Source organism: Apiospora hydei (genome assembly GCF_038363865.1).
Source record: "Apiospora hydei strain CBS 114990 chromosome Unknown utg000008l_segment0_segment0, whole genome shotgun sequence".
NCBI classification, from domain to species: domain Eukaryota; kingdom Fungi; phylum Ascomycota; class Sordariomycetes; order Amphisphaeriales; family Apiosporaceae; genus Apiospora; species Apiospora hydei.
In genome coordinates this window covers 2,488,456-2,503,558 of record NW_027117367.1, presented here as the reverse complement: position 1 = coordinate 2,503,558, position 15,103 = coordinate 2,488,456, and the positions used below count along the sequence as shown (strand labels likewise).

Here is a 15,103-nt window from a genome sequence, read left to right as displayed (position 1 = left end):
AACCAGCAAACATAATGTAATACATTCCATCTCCCATCTGCCGGAAACAAGACATATGCCCCGACCGTGGCCTGGTCCTACGAATTGGAGACGACCTCTGAAAGACGCCTACTTGATATGGTTTGAATAGTGACGCGGAATTCCACTTTCGAGATCGGCAAACGAGTGCGAGAAGAAGACATGGAGATGTCTACGTCACCCTTTTGCGTGTGACGGTCGCCACGGGTTGAGGCGCTGCAGGCACCATAGACTTGGCATTGTCAACATCAGGGGACTGACTAAGCTTAGTAGCCACTATGACATACTGCAGCCTCACATACATAGGGCAGGGCTCATTTGCCAGACACCTACTGAGTCAATTTGGTGTGCCTGGCTGTGGTTGGGCATGATCTCCGTGTTGGCTACTGTCTCGAAGCGGAAGGTGGCCATCGATGCCAGTTGCATCGCAAACGCAGACTCGCAGGATCTTGCAAGTGAGGAGAAGCGATCGATCAAGACTTCATAAGCACGAGGGCCAGTCAAATCAGATCCACCGTTCCAGTTCCAGGGAGCCGGCTCGTCGGGAGCTACTCTAGAGGCTTGGGACATACATACATCACCATGGATTTCTGAGATCGTCGTACGCAGCATTGCATTAGTGCTTACGTCCCTTTGTGTTGCCGGCATAACTGCCCATGTCCGACCCTGCTGACTAACCCGCAGTTGGGGGCGCACCCTGTCCAATTCCGGGCAAACGCATCCATCTGCCTGCATGACGGAAGGCGGTTTGTTTTCAAATCCCTACATCCAACTGAGCTTGCCTGCTGCTGCTGGCAATCACACACACACTCACTCACACTGCGTTCGGCGCTCTCTCCTTCACCCCCGGCCGGCGAGCCTTGTTCGTCGTGAACGAGCAATCTCCACTAAGACCATCACACACTTACGATGCCGCATCCGGCCGCCGACGAAGAGGAAGAAGAGGGTAGTAGCAGGCCTCCACCCCTTCTTCCGGGCCCGAGGCGGGCGGCCAAGCCAGGCTGGTTACCCCGCGCGACCCTGAGGACTGGGAGCGCGTGAAGCCCGTCCTCAAGGAGCTGTACCTGAACCAAGGCCTCACCCTCAAGGCGCTGGTGCAAGAGATGCGAGATATCCACCACATCAAAGCCACGTAAACCTATCTCCGCTATCGCTTTCTTTATCGTTTCTCTCTTTTGTCTATCCATCGCAAATAGTCAAACCTTTGAAATTATTTCGAGATATAACACGGTATATTTGTGTACTAACGTGTGACTAACCAGCATCCGCCAATACAACCACCGTTTCGCCAAGTGGGGTTGGCGGAAGTACAAGAAGAAGAGGCAAGGCAGCGTTACGGCACAGTCGACGGCGTCGCAGGATGAAAGCTATCAAGGCGACGTCTCCAGTGTGGGTAGTCCCGAGGCTCCATCCGAAGTCACTTCAATCGTCGCTTCGCCTTCATCACCCACCAAACTCTTCATACACGAATCCGACTTCGGTAAGTCAAGTTTAAACTACCCCCAAATCCCATGAGCCCGCAACGACGCAAATGTGTAGCTGGAATTGCCACGTACCTATCCTATTGCGTTGGTCGGTCGGCAGCCAAAAGTCGCAACTTGCTAACTGGTGTTTACTTATCTCTCATCCTAAAGCGGCCCGGGTGAGCTCAGGACTCAACTCTTACCGCAACTACATCCGAGGTTGGGCGGCGACGGACCCGCGGTGGCTGAAGCCGACCCGGTACCAGAGCATAGAGGTAGACCGCGTCCGCATACCTATCGAAGACCAACTTCTCGTGGCGCGGCACTATGTCCGCTCCGAAGACTATGTCAATGCCGGGCAGCTGCTCCGCGTGGCTTTCTTGAGCATCGAGCCGCTCGTCAACGACCAGCACATCTCCGGAGCATGGGACCTCTTCATCATAGCCCCACTCGTGATATGTGAGATGGGCCGCGATACGGACATTGTCATGAAACTATATACTAAGTAAGTTCGTTCGTATATGTGCCTATCTGACTACGAGGTATAACCCAACGAAGCGATATACGTTTTACGTACTAACGGGGTGCTTTTTACGTCGGCAAACAGTTATCTCTACCAACAAATGCTGGTCAAGCGGGGTAAACAGCACCCGATGACCTCGATGGCCCTGAGCCTCCGCGCCGCGGCGCTCGAGGGGCACGCGAGCGTGTTCGACTTCATCTCGAAGCTGTGCGCGCTGCTGTACGACACGTTCCGGGACCTGCGGGGCCTGTGCGCCTCGACGCTCTACAGCCGGTGGCACTTCGCGCGCCTGACCAACGACACCGAGGCCAAGGCGCAGATGGCTGATAGCTGGCGGCAGCTGGCCAAGCACGCCGCGTCCGAGTTCGGCGAGCTGAACATCATGGTGCTCAACTTCCAGTCGATGGCGCTGCAGGGGACGACGCGCGGCCTGACGGTCTTTAGCGACGAGGAGGCGGTCCGCGGGCTCGAGCGCATCGCGAGCGTGACCAAGCAGCAGTGGCGCCAGTCCAAGAACCGCAGCGACCGCGCATGGCAGGCTGCCCTCCAGGTGAGCGTGTACCGGCTCTCGCATTACGCCATGGCCAAGTACTGGGCCACACAGCAGCAGCAGCAGCCACCACCATCGCAACCACAGCAGGGGCAGGGGCAAGGAAAAGAGCAACAGAACGGCGACAGTCGAGACAACAGTCTCGACAACGCCCGAGCCTGCTTGGTGCAGTACTGCCAAGACATGGTCTTCCTCGAGCCGGACGTCACGCCCGACGCGCAGTGGGGCAAGTACGGCGCCTTCGCCGAGGACATACTGCGCGAGGCCGGGCTCGAGCGGGAGGCCCAGGCGGTGGCGCGCTGGCGGCAGCAGCGCGAGATCGACCCGGCGGTCCGGGCGATGCTGGAGGGCGAGGAGGCGGAGCGGGCGGGGGATACGGAGTGGTGGTCCAGTTCGGCGGATGACAAGATGGTGGTGGAGGAAGAGTTGGATTCGGACTGAGAGACAGAACATTTAATATATGAAGGCGGCAACCGTGTGAGAGAGAATAGGTATGGGCGACATGTGACTTCAATGTGAAGGGTGTAGTGGCTACTTTTCTGCTGAGGTGTTCGTTGGACAGGGCCATATGTATCACAAATTGGGTAAACAGAGTCTACAGGATCACTCCCCCAAAGTTAGGCAACAACTAAGAGCGAGCGGGTTTGCGTTATCCCAACACCTGTACCATCATCGCGTTGCCCCGTCTATTTGGCCATATACCCAAAATACATATATACGACCCTATGTGACTACCCCTCAACTTGACTTACACGCAGGTTCGGCCTATAGTTACCGCAAAGGCTTCTGACTCGGAACTCTCATACTTCCGACCAATAGGCAACCATCGCCCAAAGCTTAGCGGGGATGCTTAGCTTAGGTATTACTAGCAGAGCGAGCATACATCTTGATTGCAGTTCTCGTCGCCAGCCCTACAACCAGACAGACCCAACCCACTCGTCACCAACCTGCTATATCTGCCTTTCGCTATATACTTACGGAGCCACCCACGATTTCGTGCCTGCCCATGCTACCTGTCAGGCTTTCTGTCTGACACTGCTGCTGCCGTCTTCAAGGAATACGATTAGTGCCAACGCTTCCATCGAATCAAAGTCTTCGTGGCTCAGTTGGTTAGAGCGTTGGTCTCATATCTTCGCATATGATTCGACTAGACGTCGGGATATCCAAAGGTCGTGAGTTCGAGTCTCACCGAGGACATGATTATACCTTTTGCCCTTTTCGACGGCGAGATTGATTTCTTTTTGCTGCTTTGGGCTGACACATTAAAGAAAGATGGGAGGGAGTGAGGCCTGTTGGAAATGGGTGCACGGGCTCTTCCTTACCTTTGGAGGGGTGGGTGGATGGCAGCAAAAATGTGAGGCAAGAAGGCTTCCAATATACTTATTTGTCTGATTGACGGCGTTCAGTCCATCAGCAGGCTATATGAAGTCGGGCAGGGGGAAAAAGGTCCAAAAAGAAGAATTGGTGTTGCTGTGTGAGGGAATCGAACCCCCGCCTCTAGCTTGGAAGGCTAGAATTCTACCACTGAACTAACACAGCCTGCTGTTGGACAGAGTCCGTTCGCTTGATGAAAGTTCACTTCTTTATTAGCCACTATATTACTTGAAACCAAGCTATTCTATAGTACTAGTAGAGTTTTACCAGAAATTTTCGATTACGTGACTGGATTCGACCAATCAGACCGGCCGTTACAGTGGGTCGGTTTTCACGATCGGTCCCTTCGGGGGCGAATAGCTGCCCGTACGGACCGGTCGAAGGGATGCAATTCGTATCGGTAATTCGAGTGGAAATGGGCTTTTAAAGGATATACGACTAGATAAACTTTAAAGGGTATGCCGGGAGTTATAACGATTTATATAGGAATCGTACGTATTTCGATTTTGATGAGGGTAATTGTGGCTGCGTGGCTAGAGGTGGCTTTCCCGGTAGTGCCCCGTGCGAGGAGAGCGCTGGCGGTACGCGGTCGACGACCTAGGGAAAAGGGGCTGGCGACGATGAGGGTGCTGGCGACGATGAGGGTGCTGGCGTTGACTAGCCAGCTGGTGACGGGTGTTGGCGGCTTACACGGCCGTACCCTTCGCTAAAATTGCTAGAGCAGAACGGAGGCGCGAAGCGCCGGAGCGTTGCTAGTGAAGACAGGTTTGTACCTCGGCATGCGATGAACTATCACTCCCGAGTTCACGGCATTTTGGAATTCATTCTCCGGCAGCCGTAAAATATCCTCAAGATGAATATGTCGGTGTCCACCACTACATACAATCGGCGCTCGAATCATCAGCGTGGACAAGGGCTTCAATCAGGCCTTCATACTTGAATTTTCTGCTGCCTACAACTCCATCGCTAGCTTGCCGCCAGGCCCCTACGCGGACCAAGGCATCCCGAAGAAGCCAGCAAGCGTTGGAAAGAGCAACGTGTACAATTAATTGTACGTATGACGGAGCGATCCGCTCGAGTGCCAAGTCTTGTTGATGAATCCCGAGAAGTGCGCCAGAGCTCATCGTCTATCTCCTGAAGAGATCATGCCCAAGCTAAAACGGAAACCAAACCCCATGGTCCTCCTCCCTTACCTTGAGGTAACATACAGACATGGGGCAACTCATCCCCTAGTTCACACCGCATACATGATGATCCCTCCGTTCAGTCCTTTAGTCGAGCCATGGCCAGCCCGTCCCAAAGCGGGCACAGCCAAGCCTCGAGCCGCGGGTTCTCCTTCATCTCGCGGTTGAATTCGCGCAGCGTATCGAGGTCCCTGTCCCAATTGCTCCGAGTGAATTCCTGACTATGGAGGTGCGCGACCGGGTTGTTCGCCTCGCTATCGTCGACGACGCCGCCCCAGCGCAGCGCGTTGTCGCCAATGATCAGGCCGCCCTTGCGCAGGAGCCGTCCTCCCTTGCTCATGGTCTCGCCGTCGGTACTGCCGTTGGTACTGGTGTTTGTGGAGGAGGATGGCGAGTTCTCCAGGATGGTCCGTAGGTAGGCAAGGTACCCCGACTTCTGCGCGTCAATGAAGATGATGTCGTACGGCTCCTCTGCAGCGGACGCTGGGACTTGCTGGGCGAGGGTGGTTAGGGCGTCGCCTGTCACGACGTAGATGTTGCCCAGGCCGTGCTCGGCGAAGACGGAGCGCGCTTGCGCGGCGTACTCTGGGTCGAACTCTAGTCCTGTGACTTGGCCTTCGGAGCCAACGGCATGGGACCAGACCATGGAGGAGAAGCCATGGTAGACGCCTATTTCGAGGACTGTCGATACAGAATGAGTGAAGTCAGCCAATGATGTATCTTACTGTCGGGGACGGTGTTGTGGGTTGCTTACCTTTCTTGGCTCCAATAAGATGAGCAAGCCAGACCATGCCCTGCCCCTGGAACGTCGAGATCATGATGTCGGCCCGCGGCTGGGTCGAGACGATGTGGGCATGGTACTCCACGAGGTGGCTTGGGAGACTGGTGGAGTGCCTCTCTGAGTACTCCGTCACGCGACCAGCGACGTCCTCGTTGGGGTACAAGACGGGGGCTCCGGACTTCATGGCGGTAGTTCAATGGGGTGAGTTCAAGCTGTGTTGCTGTTGTGGTGCAAGTAGGTGCAAGCAGCAATAGAGCAAGATCGGTAGGTAATGATCGAAGGAATCTGGCCAGCAGAAAGGACGATGTGCATTTATGTATGTGAAAGGTCAAAGATAAAAGACGAGCAGAGTCCCCAATTCAATGTCGAGTTAGAATGGGAGATCTGGTAGGAAGGTCATAACCACCTGCAGGTGGGCGGGCAGCTCATGAAACGCATCTGCCCAGTCGCGCTTGGTCAGTTCCAAAAGCAGAAACCCAAGTCTCCAATTGAATGCGAACATAGATAGCAAACTGATCTTCAAAAGCAGGCCTATAAGTCTCGGGTAAACAGCATGTGTAAGGTAGTTCAGTATGTGTCAGATAGCTGACCCGATGATGAGTGTGTGTTGACCCAAGTAAGGGGCACATTGAATATGACCTCCAGGCACACCGGTCCTGGACGGGGAGGCAAGCTGCTGGTAAGGAAACATGCAGAAGACCACAAAAGACTTTTGCATTGAGTACATACAGTACTGACATTACAATTAGAATTCTCTTCTATCCGACATGAAAAGACTCGTTGACGAGCCCTTCTTCCAATCTGTGTTACCAATGTCTGATCACATCCACCGCCAACAACTTAATAATGTCGTGTGACCCATCTAACACATCCAAGCAAAGACATAAGAAAACGGAAATTTTGGCACTACCTAGCTAGTCATCATGCATTTTTAGAAGGCTTTCAGTAATCACAAAACCAATCCCCACCGTCCACTGCTATCAGCCCTTGTCGGACAACATCGAGTTGCTTCTCGTGTTTCAGCAAGGGGTGGGTAGATGCCAATGAGTAGGGGAAGATTTATGTTCGGTTGCTGCTGGTCTTGTAGGCTTCGGTACCGAGGAGGGCCTCCGCAGTGGGAGGCAGCACTCCCTGCAGCACACACATACTCTCTCTCGTTTAGAGGAGAGCGAACGCAGCACCGCTCAGGCCGAAAAGAAGGCCACTCACGGCAGAGATGCCGAAAGAAGCCGCCCCAGCAGTCTTGGCCGGCGCCGGTGCCGAAGTAGTGGTAGGAGGCGTCGAGGGCTGAGGCTGAGGCGCGACGGGCTGCTGAGTGGTAGGAGGCGCGACGGGCTGCTGGGTAGGAGGCGACGGCCCTGCCTGCGTCGCGGTCGTGGGCACGACGACGGCCGGGGGCGCGATCGTCTTGGTCGACAGGACGGGAGTAGGCACGACGGGTACGGCGACCTGGGTGGTACCGACGGCGGCGGGGGCAGAGGCGGAGGAGGGCGGCGCCGGCACGACGGGGACGGCGGGCGGGGCCCGGGAAACGCTGATCCAGGGCATGGGCATCGTGGTGGAGCAGGGGATCGTGGTGGTGACGGTGCTGCCGCTGACCCAGACGGCGCTGGACGGCGCCGCGGTGGTGACCGAGGCGGCGGGCCGCGAGGTGTGCCGCCAGTGCGTCCGCGTCGAGGTCCCGGCCGCCGGCTGCGTCCAGGTGTAGTTGCTGCTGATGTAGACGACGGGCGAGGTCGGCTGGGGCGAGACCTGCGTGCACACGGGGCAGGGCATGGTCATGGTGACGGTGCCGCTGGCCCAGATGGTAGTAGGCGAGACCACGAGGACGGGAAGAGTGACCGGGGTCGTCGGGGTAATCGGGGTCGTCGGAGTAATGGGGGCCGGGGTCGGGGTCGGGGTCGGGCACGACGTCACCGTCGTCACGCCGCCGGGGCACGACGAGCACGGCAGCGTCAGCGTGACGGTGGAGTTGGACCAGAGCGACTGCGTCGTCGTCATCACGATGGACTGGTTGACCGTGACGAGCTGGGTCGTCACCAGGGGGTCGGGGTCGTCACGGGGGCCGTCGTGGGAGCATCGCTCGAGACGTTGGCCACCTGTCGTCGGTGAGGGATAGGGGCTGCCTCGAACAGGCCCAGCTTATCCACGCGCGGACCGCCGCGTCGCTGGACGTTGCGACTGGCCTCAGCCGTGCTCAAGAGAGCAAATATACTGATAGTGGAGAGCCTCATCTTTCTCCTTCTTCTCGTTGCCGGCTTCGGGGGATTGATTGTATGCAGCTAATGCTATTGTATACTTATGAAGAGCGAACGTAGTGTAACGACTGTTGGAGAAAGAAAGGGGGTTCTTAAAGAGTTATTTTGCGAGCCTGTAGAATAGATAAACAAGACTGAATATAACGAATGAAAGTTGTCAGACCTTCGAGAGGAAGAGTTCCCCTAGGAATTTATACGGGCAGATTGCAGTAGTCTGATAAACAATAAACAAACCACCATAGATTGAAGCCGGGCACTCCGTATATCTAGTACGGACTGACAGAGCATGTCGCACAATGGGAAGACTAACACCTTTCTATCTTGCCTCGAGGCAGGCCGGACAGCTCTGGACATTGGACTATTTTTAGCCAAACTCGTATGCCAGCTTGCAGTAGTTTGACGTGAGTGTCCGCTGCCAAATTGGAACTTCCTCTTCATTTTCATGTCTGTTGGGATACTAGTGTGCCACGCTCGGCAAAGAGCTTCGCCAGCCACTGGCCCAATTGTTGTACGGTACATATGAATATCAACACCCACCACCTGCCAATTTGTTCTTTACTGATGCCCAGCAGGGGTTGATTTAGATCCGAGGTTCTCTCGGTAAACCCGGAGGGACCCGGCCGCATTCTAGGGTCACATATACATTCCTTGGCCCGTGTAGGGAGCTCTAAGTGCGATAATTTCTCGTAGCGCCGTCTTGACAAGGCATTGTACTTCTTTTTCCTGGCTGCTTGCCTTTCTATGGTAGTAGGTACCTGGTGTTCGGCGTCGTTTGCTGCCTTGACAGGGTCCTGGTTTCCTGTTACTCCCTGATCCCCTTTGCGTTGGTGTGGTGATATAAACCCCATGAGCCGACCAACGCTGTGGTATTTCTTCTCTCGCGCTCGCGGTTGTCAGAGTTGACACCTTCTTTCGGGTGCAAACTCTCAGTGAGCCTCCTCAGGCACACCAGAAAATAGGCCAACCCTCATACGGTGACTCTGCAAGGAAAAGATCAGTATTTGTGCCAGTCTCGGGTCGGGGGCTTTGTCTGTTAGACTTGTACGCACAAATGGCAGCTTGGGTATTACCACAGCGAGAGTAGCCAGGAAATTGATGGTGAAATACGTGAGGTCGTAATTGGTGTAGTGCGTGCTCAGGAGGAAGAGAACGATAGGTACGCTAAGAAGGAACTTCTTGGCCGGCGTGTACTGGGCACCATCGTCGATTTGCTCCCACATGTTCAAGTTGTCGTAGGCTCCGCTGTTAAACTCAAAAGGCGTGCCGCGAACCCAGTGGAACATGATATACGAGCCGAACATGTACGAGATATTCGTCAGGGTCCACGAAGTTTCCTGCGACACGCCGGGGAGAACATCGTAGAAGACCTTAAGGGCGAAAATCAAGACGAAGTGAATCGTCCAGGCACCTATATGGAGATATCCAGGTTAGCTCATCAGCCTAAAACCAAGTCGATATTCTAGGAGCGACTCCATCTCTCCAGCCACGGCTGCCATTGTGATGCTCGCTCGTGCTTCGGGTCGTTTTGTAGCCACCCCGGCTTGAACCTTGTTTCATGCTTGCGCCTTGCTTCTTGGAATAGTCGGGGTCGAGCATCTCTTTCACCTTTTTGGCCCGAGGGCTTAGAGATATGTTACGTACCTTTTGCGTTGACCCATTGTGCGTTCAAGTTCGGGAGGGCCGATTGGTCACTCAGTTGCTCTATAGGCTCCTGAGGTTCTTGGTAGATCTGCAGGATACTACTGGACCTCCGTCTCCTGGTCGACTTGCCCTCGTCCATGTTCAAATACGTATTTCCCCCTGCGCGAGGGGGAGGGTTTGTGCCGACGCCGTATGACACGGTGCGGGGGAGGACTATCGGGGAAGACAGTTTGGCGGTGTTGGAGGAATCTTCGTGAATCTTTGTGTTGGCCACCGTGGGCAATATGGTCGTCAAAGTCTCGCGACGGGGCGGGACTTTGCGAATACCGGGGAAAAGGGAGGAGACGGGAGTCGTTGGTTCTTTCGTTTCGCTGAAGGACGAAGACGGCAGGGAGCGGGCGACGGGCGTGGGAGACAGTTGGAGTGCTTCGTGGTACTTGTGATATCACGGAAAAACAAGATGCGGGCGACCAATGGGGTGTGTCTGGAGGGCCAACAAAAGGAAACCCGGAGGCGAAAATAGTAGTAGTTGTAGTAGTAGTACGGTAGCTCTAGGGGAGCATATGCACAAGCCGCGACACGTGAGCCAGAACAATATGGGTGCTGCTACTTTGTAGAGATGCCAATCAATGGTGGAGAAAAGGAGAAGTGGCTTGGGGGACCAATGAAGAGCCCCAATCGAAATAGGCAGCGAACGTTTTCTCTCCCTCTCGTAACTCTTTTTGCGGGGATTCCGGATGGGAAGTGGGAGGCTGAGGTCAGATCAGGTCGGATCGTGTGGTATCGTATCGGATGTGCAGATGCGCGTACGCAAAAACGTTTGCTTGTTTGGTGACGAGGATGGCTTTTTCGGGTCAATTGAGGTCAGATGTAGGTGTTCAATGAGGTAGGTACATGCAGCTCAAAAAGGGTCACCGGGTAGGCATGGGCAGGCAGACAAGCAGGGTAGGGGGTAAAATGAAGGTTGTAGTTAGGATAGATGTATGTAGTTAGGTCACTGGTCCAGCTGGAATCGGAGGAAGCTCGACACACTTTAGGCAGGTGGTGGGAGAAGTCGAGGTACACTAATAAGCATTTGTAGGGAGCTCTCAATACCAGTACGTGAGTACGCGAGTAGCTAGCTGTCTCGCAGCGCAGCGCAGCTCTCTCCTGTTCCTGGCCCAGTTGCCCAGCTGGCTCCGATGCGCTCTGCACAGCTTAGTGGATCACTTACGTGGATGGTCGACTGGCAACTCGCCTATCAGACAGCCTGGCCGCAACTCGCGGACACCGGCAGTTCAGTTCAGAACAATCTTGGCCTTCTTCGCTCGCACCACATGAGCCTCTCCCCCAATCGCTTCATTCCGCCTCAAAAACATCCCAATTCATTACCAGGTTGCATTAGGGGCCGTTACCGAGCCAGGGGATCTTTTCGACCGTCTAGAATTGGCACCCGGTGCGGAGATGGAAACCATTCCGGGATGATCCCCTGGCCTTCGGCGCCATTGCTTTCGCTCTGCCCCCATCTCGTAGGTGCACAAGAGCTATTGCAATAAGCCCGGATACAGATTTCTATGTTGGGATGCGAAGGCAGTCAATGCGTATAGGAGGAGCGAGCTTCGTCGGCACGGGCTGCTCGAAATAAAACCCACCAGACATATTCTTCGGGCGTTCCTTTCTTTATATTTGAACACTAACCTATATTTTGTCGGATTTTGTCACGAACCCGAAATTGGATTTCTCTAGCTTCAGGACGGTCTGCTGTGTGTATTTTCTTCCGAGGGGCGAGATTCGCCGGCGTCGTGCAAGCAATCGAAAGCTGGGCTCTTGTCTCCTGTTCCAGCTCTTTCGGGGTCTCACTTCAATCATTGTTATCAGACATCTGAGGTTCCACTGATAAATATCCAGCCAGCCCCCGCCACGGTGTTTCTCCCTTGGTTCTCAAAGCGAAAGAGAGAAAAAACGAACCATCCTGGTCATTGGGGATGCAACACGAGAACGGCTGGGGTGCCGGGAGACCTCAAAAGCCAATTAGATGAATACAGGTGGGAGATTGTCCAAGATGCCATTTGATACGATATATAAAGTGCATTCGCCTTGAGATATCCCTCGTCGATGATGGGTTCCTGTCTTCCGCCGTCCAATGTTGAGTTACTCGGAGAATCCACCCGGAACCAAGTGTCCGGTAGACGAGCTTTATGCAATGGACACCTGCATCAAATCAATTTCCATCCATAACTCATAGATGTTCTTTATGCTTCAGTTCTTTGTTAGATCAAACGACAATGTATTCAAAGTAGCGAATAGTCTGTACCAAAAGCTACTGTACTGTAGTGACGCACGATTCTACCATACAAATATTTCTATCAAGTGCAAGCAAGGCTTCACTAGCACGGGGAAAGTGGCAGGCATCTCCGTCACGGGCAGCTCAATTGTCCGCCAATCTGTCCCATCGAATTCCACCCGAGTTGGGATGATGCCCCCTGAAGTACCCACTAGCGCATTGCTGAAAGGGCAGCCGCAGGACCCGCATTTCCACCCGCGTCGCAAAACTCTAAACTAAAGTTGCGATCATTGAAAAAACCGCCATATCCGTTGAGAGAAAGCAGCATCACCCTACCAACGCTGTCTCGCTTGCGCATTTAATCGTGCGCAAATATCACAGTTCCATTGAATCTGCGCCCCAGCAGCCGCGAATGGCAGGTGAGTCGAACTCTTCACCGGGTGGCCAGAAAAGGCCACGCGATTACGGTGAAGAGCTAAAGGGCTTGACACCTGAGCGACACAGCGACCGAGATGGTTCTTCTACCCCGACAAGAAAGAAGCAGCGGACAGATCAAAGTCCAATACCTGATGTCTCGGGTCTGCCCGCTCATGGAGAGGTGAATGGATCGGCTGCGCACGATGAGGCTCCTCCATCAGGCGTTGCAGCTGAGCCAGACAGCGCACCAGCATCCTCAGCTGTGCCAGATCCCTTGCCGGATAATGAAGCACCTCAGGACGACAAAGAGACGTCGAGCTCTCAGGGTTTGCAGGGCATTAACCGTGGAGTCCGTCTTCTCGGGGTGAGGACTTCGTTTGGCAAGCCCAAGGGAGCTTCGGCCACACCTCCTACCCAAACCCCCATCATCAAACCAGCTGCGCCTTCAGTGCCGTCCAATGAGGACCCCACAAAGAGTGGCTCGGATAATGAGTACTCAGAAGGCGAAGTCGGAGAAGATGATGAGAGTGGTGACGAGGGGGATGGCGAGGATATGCCACCGACTACCCCGGGTGCTTCATCTGATGAAAAGCCTACGGATACAAACGAAACAAATACCCAAACTGGCCACGCTACTTTCAGAGTGTCCAAAAAGGACTGGAAGTTGCCTAAGGGCGATGTACGAATCATCAAATGGAGCAGTGGCGCCCAGACAAAGGCTTCCTGGTGGATCGAATGGTTCGAGAAGGAGCTCGATTTTCTCATCGCTCTGCTCATGCGCTCCAACCCTGAGAAGCCCGCGGTTGGTCGAAAGGTTGTCTCTGGTGCTCTGGAATACATTTTGCATCACCGAAATGGTTTGTTCGTTGGCGCCAGCAGATCTAAGAACAAGGTGGCGAAGGCTGAAGCGAAGAGGGCGATACTTGGCTGTGACAACGCGCTTTGGAATGATGCGATAGCCAAAGCCCGGATACGTGTTGCTAACGAAGATTATTCTGCACCGGGCGAGACGCAGATCCAGCTTCCTGTCGCGAAGACGGCAGAAGCGACGGCAGAAACGACGGCAGAAGTCACCGATCTGGGCCATGACGAGGAGCTGTAGCTTCCGCCGCCGGAGCCGTCATGTCTGAAGATGAAGAAGTCCGCCAACTAGAATTGTATTTCCCGCGGATTGGCGAGATACAAGTCGTTTGTTTACATTGTGTCAGTACGCAGCATCGGTCTGAAAGCTGCCCGTCACTGAGTTGCGGGTTCTGCCAGAGTGCCTCTCACATGTCATACGCTTGTCCTACGAAGAAACGGTGCCCCAAATGCTACCAGCTTGGCCATGGGGCGGAATCTTGTCAAGAGAAACTTGCCTTGGCCAAAGACGAGCGTCCTGGTTGTGCGTATTGCTCGGCTCGTAGCCACATCGAAGATCGATGTCCTACTGTTTGGAGGAGCTACCAACCAGGCTTGACAGAGATCAAGAAAGTCAAGGACATTCCCTGTTATTGCTACATGTGTGGCACGGCTGGTCATTACGGACCAGAGTGTGGTCTGGCTAGCAAAAGCAAAGGCGGAGGCTCAGGTATGGACGACGTGGTCCAAGGCGAATCGCGACTCGTACGTCGACCCAGAGAGCACCAACATTGCCATTGCGCAAGTAGGTGTCGACCACTCAAGTGCCAATGGGGTGTCTGAGTTCCACATCAAAGGCAATGCGACGAAGAAGACCCATATCCAATTTATCTCGAGTGATGACTCCGAGGGCGAGTTCATTCAACCACCCGTCAGCAGAGGCGGCCCTGGCAAGGGAGGTATCAGCATTTCCACCAATATTGTCAACCCTTCACAGCAGCAGTCAGGCCGGCTATCACGACGAAATCGTAACAACGGCCAACCGCCTCCTCCCGGTAATGCGGACATGCCGCCTCTTCCGCCCGGACCTCCGCCGCCCATGGTCTTCACCGGCAATGGTAATGGCATAAGCAATGGCTCGCAGAGATCGTTCCACCCACTACCGCCGCGTCCCGGTGGTATGAACCCCAACGGCGGCGGAGGCGGAGGCGGAGGCGGAGGCGGAGGTGGAGGTGGAGGTGGAAGAGGAGGTGGTAACAGGGGCCGAGGACGCGGAAGGGGGGCGTACAGGAAACAGAGGCGGGGGTCGCTAGATATTGTACTACAGTGCATACCTATCGGCATGGTCTCAGGGCTTACATACTTTCCTACTTGGCTCGTCTTTGACGATGAGTTCTGTCTTGTGAAACCCGGATAGTGCCGCAGGCGAGAGCGGTCGATCAGCAGCCCGCGTACTCAGCAATGAATGAATAACAGCGTAATACACATACATTTGAGAGTATTGGTCAAGTGCTTGCATCGTGGTGGATCAATAACACACGCGACACGACCCGAGTAGATTGGCGAAACCGCTGAGGGTCGGACGCTCCGCGTTTTAACTGTGCATGTGCTATCCAGGCTGGCATTTGATTCGAGCCAACACATTAGACGTACCTACTGCATCGAGATTCTCATAGTGTTCTTGACGAGATCATCCAGTCCTCCATCTTACGCGTTTATGTCACATTCATTTATCTGTGTACCAAAGCAGTAATGCAGTTATTCGAGTGTCCCTTTTACAGCGCATGTCTA

At 54.4% G+C, this 15,103-nt stretch overlaps 6 protein-coding genes across 6 annotated transcripts; 2 read left to right on the top strand and 4 right to left on the bottom strand.

Moving 5' to 3' along the window:
* Window positions 1-190: 190 nt before the first annotated feature.
* Window positions 191-676, bottom strand: PG997_011349 (uncharacterized protein; the record flags this gene model as incomplete). The annotated part of the gene is made up of 3 exons (XM_066815664.1): window positions 191-274; window positions 352-566; window positions 646-676. The coding sequence occupies 3 exons, from the start codon at window positions 674-676 to the stop codon at window positions 191-193; spliced, it is 330 nt and encodes a 109-aa protein (XP_066664954.1).
* A 251-nt stretch (window positions 677-927) lies between these two features.
* On the top strand, window positions 928-2,995 carry PG997_011348 (uncharacterized protein; the record flags this gene model as incomplete). Its single annotated transcript, XM_066815663.1, has 5 exons — window positions 928-964; window positions 1,015-1,150; window positions 1,281-1,498; window positions 1,701-1,986; window positions 2,089-2,995. The coding sequence occupies 5 exons, from the start codon at window positions 928-930 to the stop codon at window positions 2,993-2,995; spliced, it is 1,584 nt and encodes a 527-aa protein (XP_066664953.1).
* A 2,196-nt stretch (window positions 2,996-5,191) lies between these two features.
* PG997_011347 (uncharacterized protein) lies at window positions 5,192-6,077 on the bottom strand (the record flags this gene model as incomplete). The annotated part of the gene is made up of 2 exons (XM_066815662.1): window positions 5,192-5,793; window positions 5,867-6,077. 2 exons carry the CDS (start codon window positions 6,075-6,077, stop codon window positions 5,192-5,194), a joined length of 813 nt encoding a protein of 270 aa, XP_066664952.1.
* Window positions 6,078-7,051: 974 nt separating this feature from the next.
* PG997_011346 (uncharacterized protein) lies at window positions 7,052-7,894 on the bottom strand (the record flags this gene model as incomplete). The annotated part of the gene is made up of 1 exon (XM_066815661.1): window positions 7,052-7,894. One exon carries the CDS (start codon window positions 7,892-7,894, stop codon window positions 7,052-7,054), a length of 843 nt encoding a protein of 280 aa, XP_066664951.1.
* A 1,183-nt stretch (window positions 7,895-9,077) lies between these two features.
* Window positions 9,078-9,931, bottom strand: PG997_011345 (uncharacterized protein; the record flags this gene model as incomplete). Its single annotated transcript, XM_066815660.1, has 2 exons — window positions 9,078-9,559; window positions 9,793-9,931. The coding sequence occupies 2 exons, from the start codon at window positions 9,929-9,931 to the stop codon at window positions 9,078-9,080; spliced, it is 621 nt and encodes a 206-aa protein (XP_066664950.1).
* Window positions 9,932-12,467: 2,536 nt separating this feature from the next.
* On the top strand, window positions 12,468-13,574 carry PG997_011344 (uncharacterized protein; the record flags this gene model as incomplete). Its single annotated transcript, XM_066815659.1, has 1 exon — window positions 12,468-13,574. The coding sequence occupies one exon, from the start codon at window positions 12,468-12,470 to the stop codon at window positions 13,572-13,574; it is 1,107 nt and encodes a 368-aa protein (XP_066664949.1).
* Between the last annotated feature and the right edge of the window lie 1,529 nt (window positions 13,575-15,103).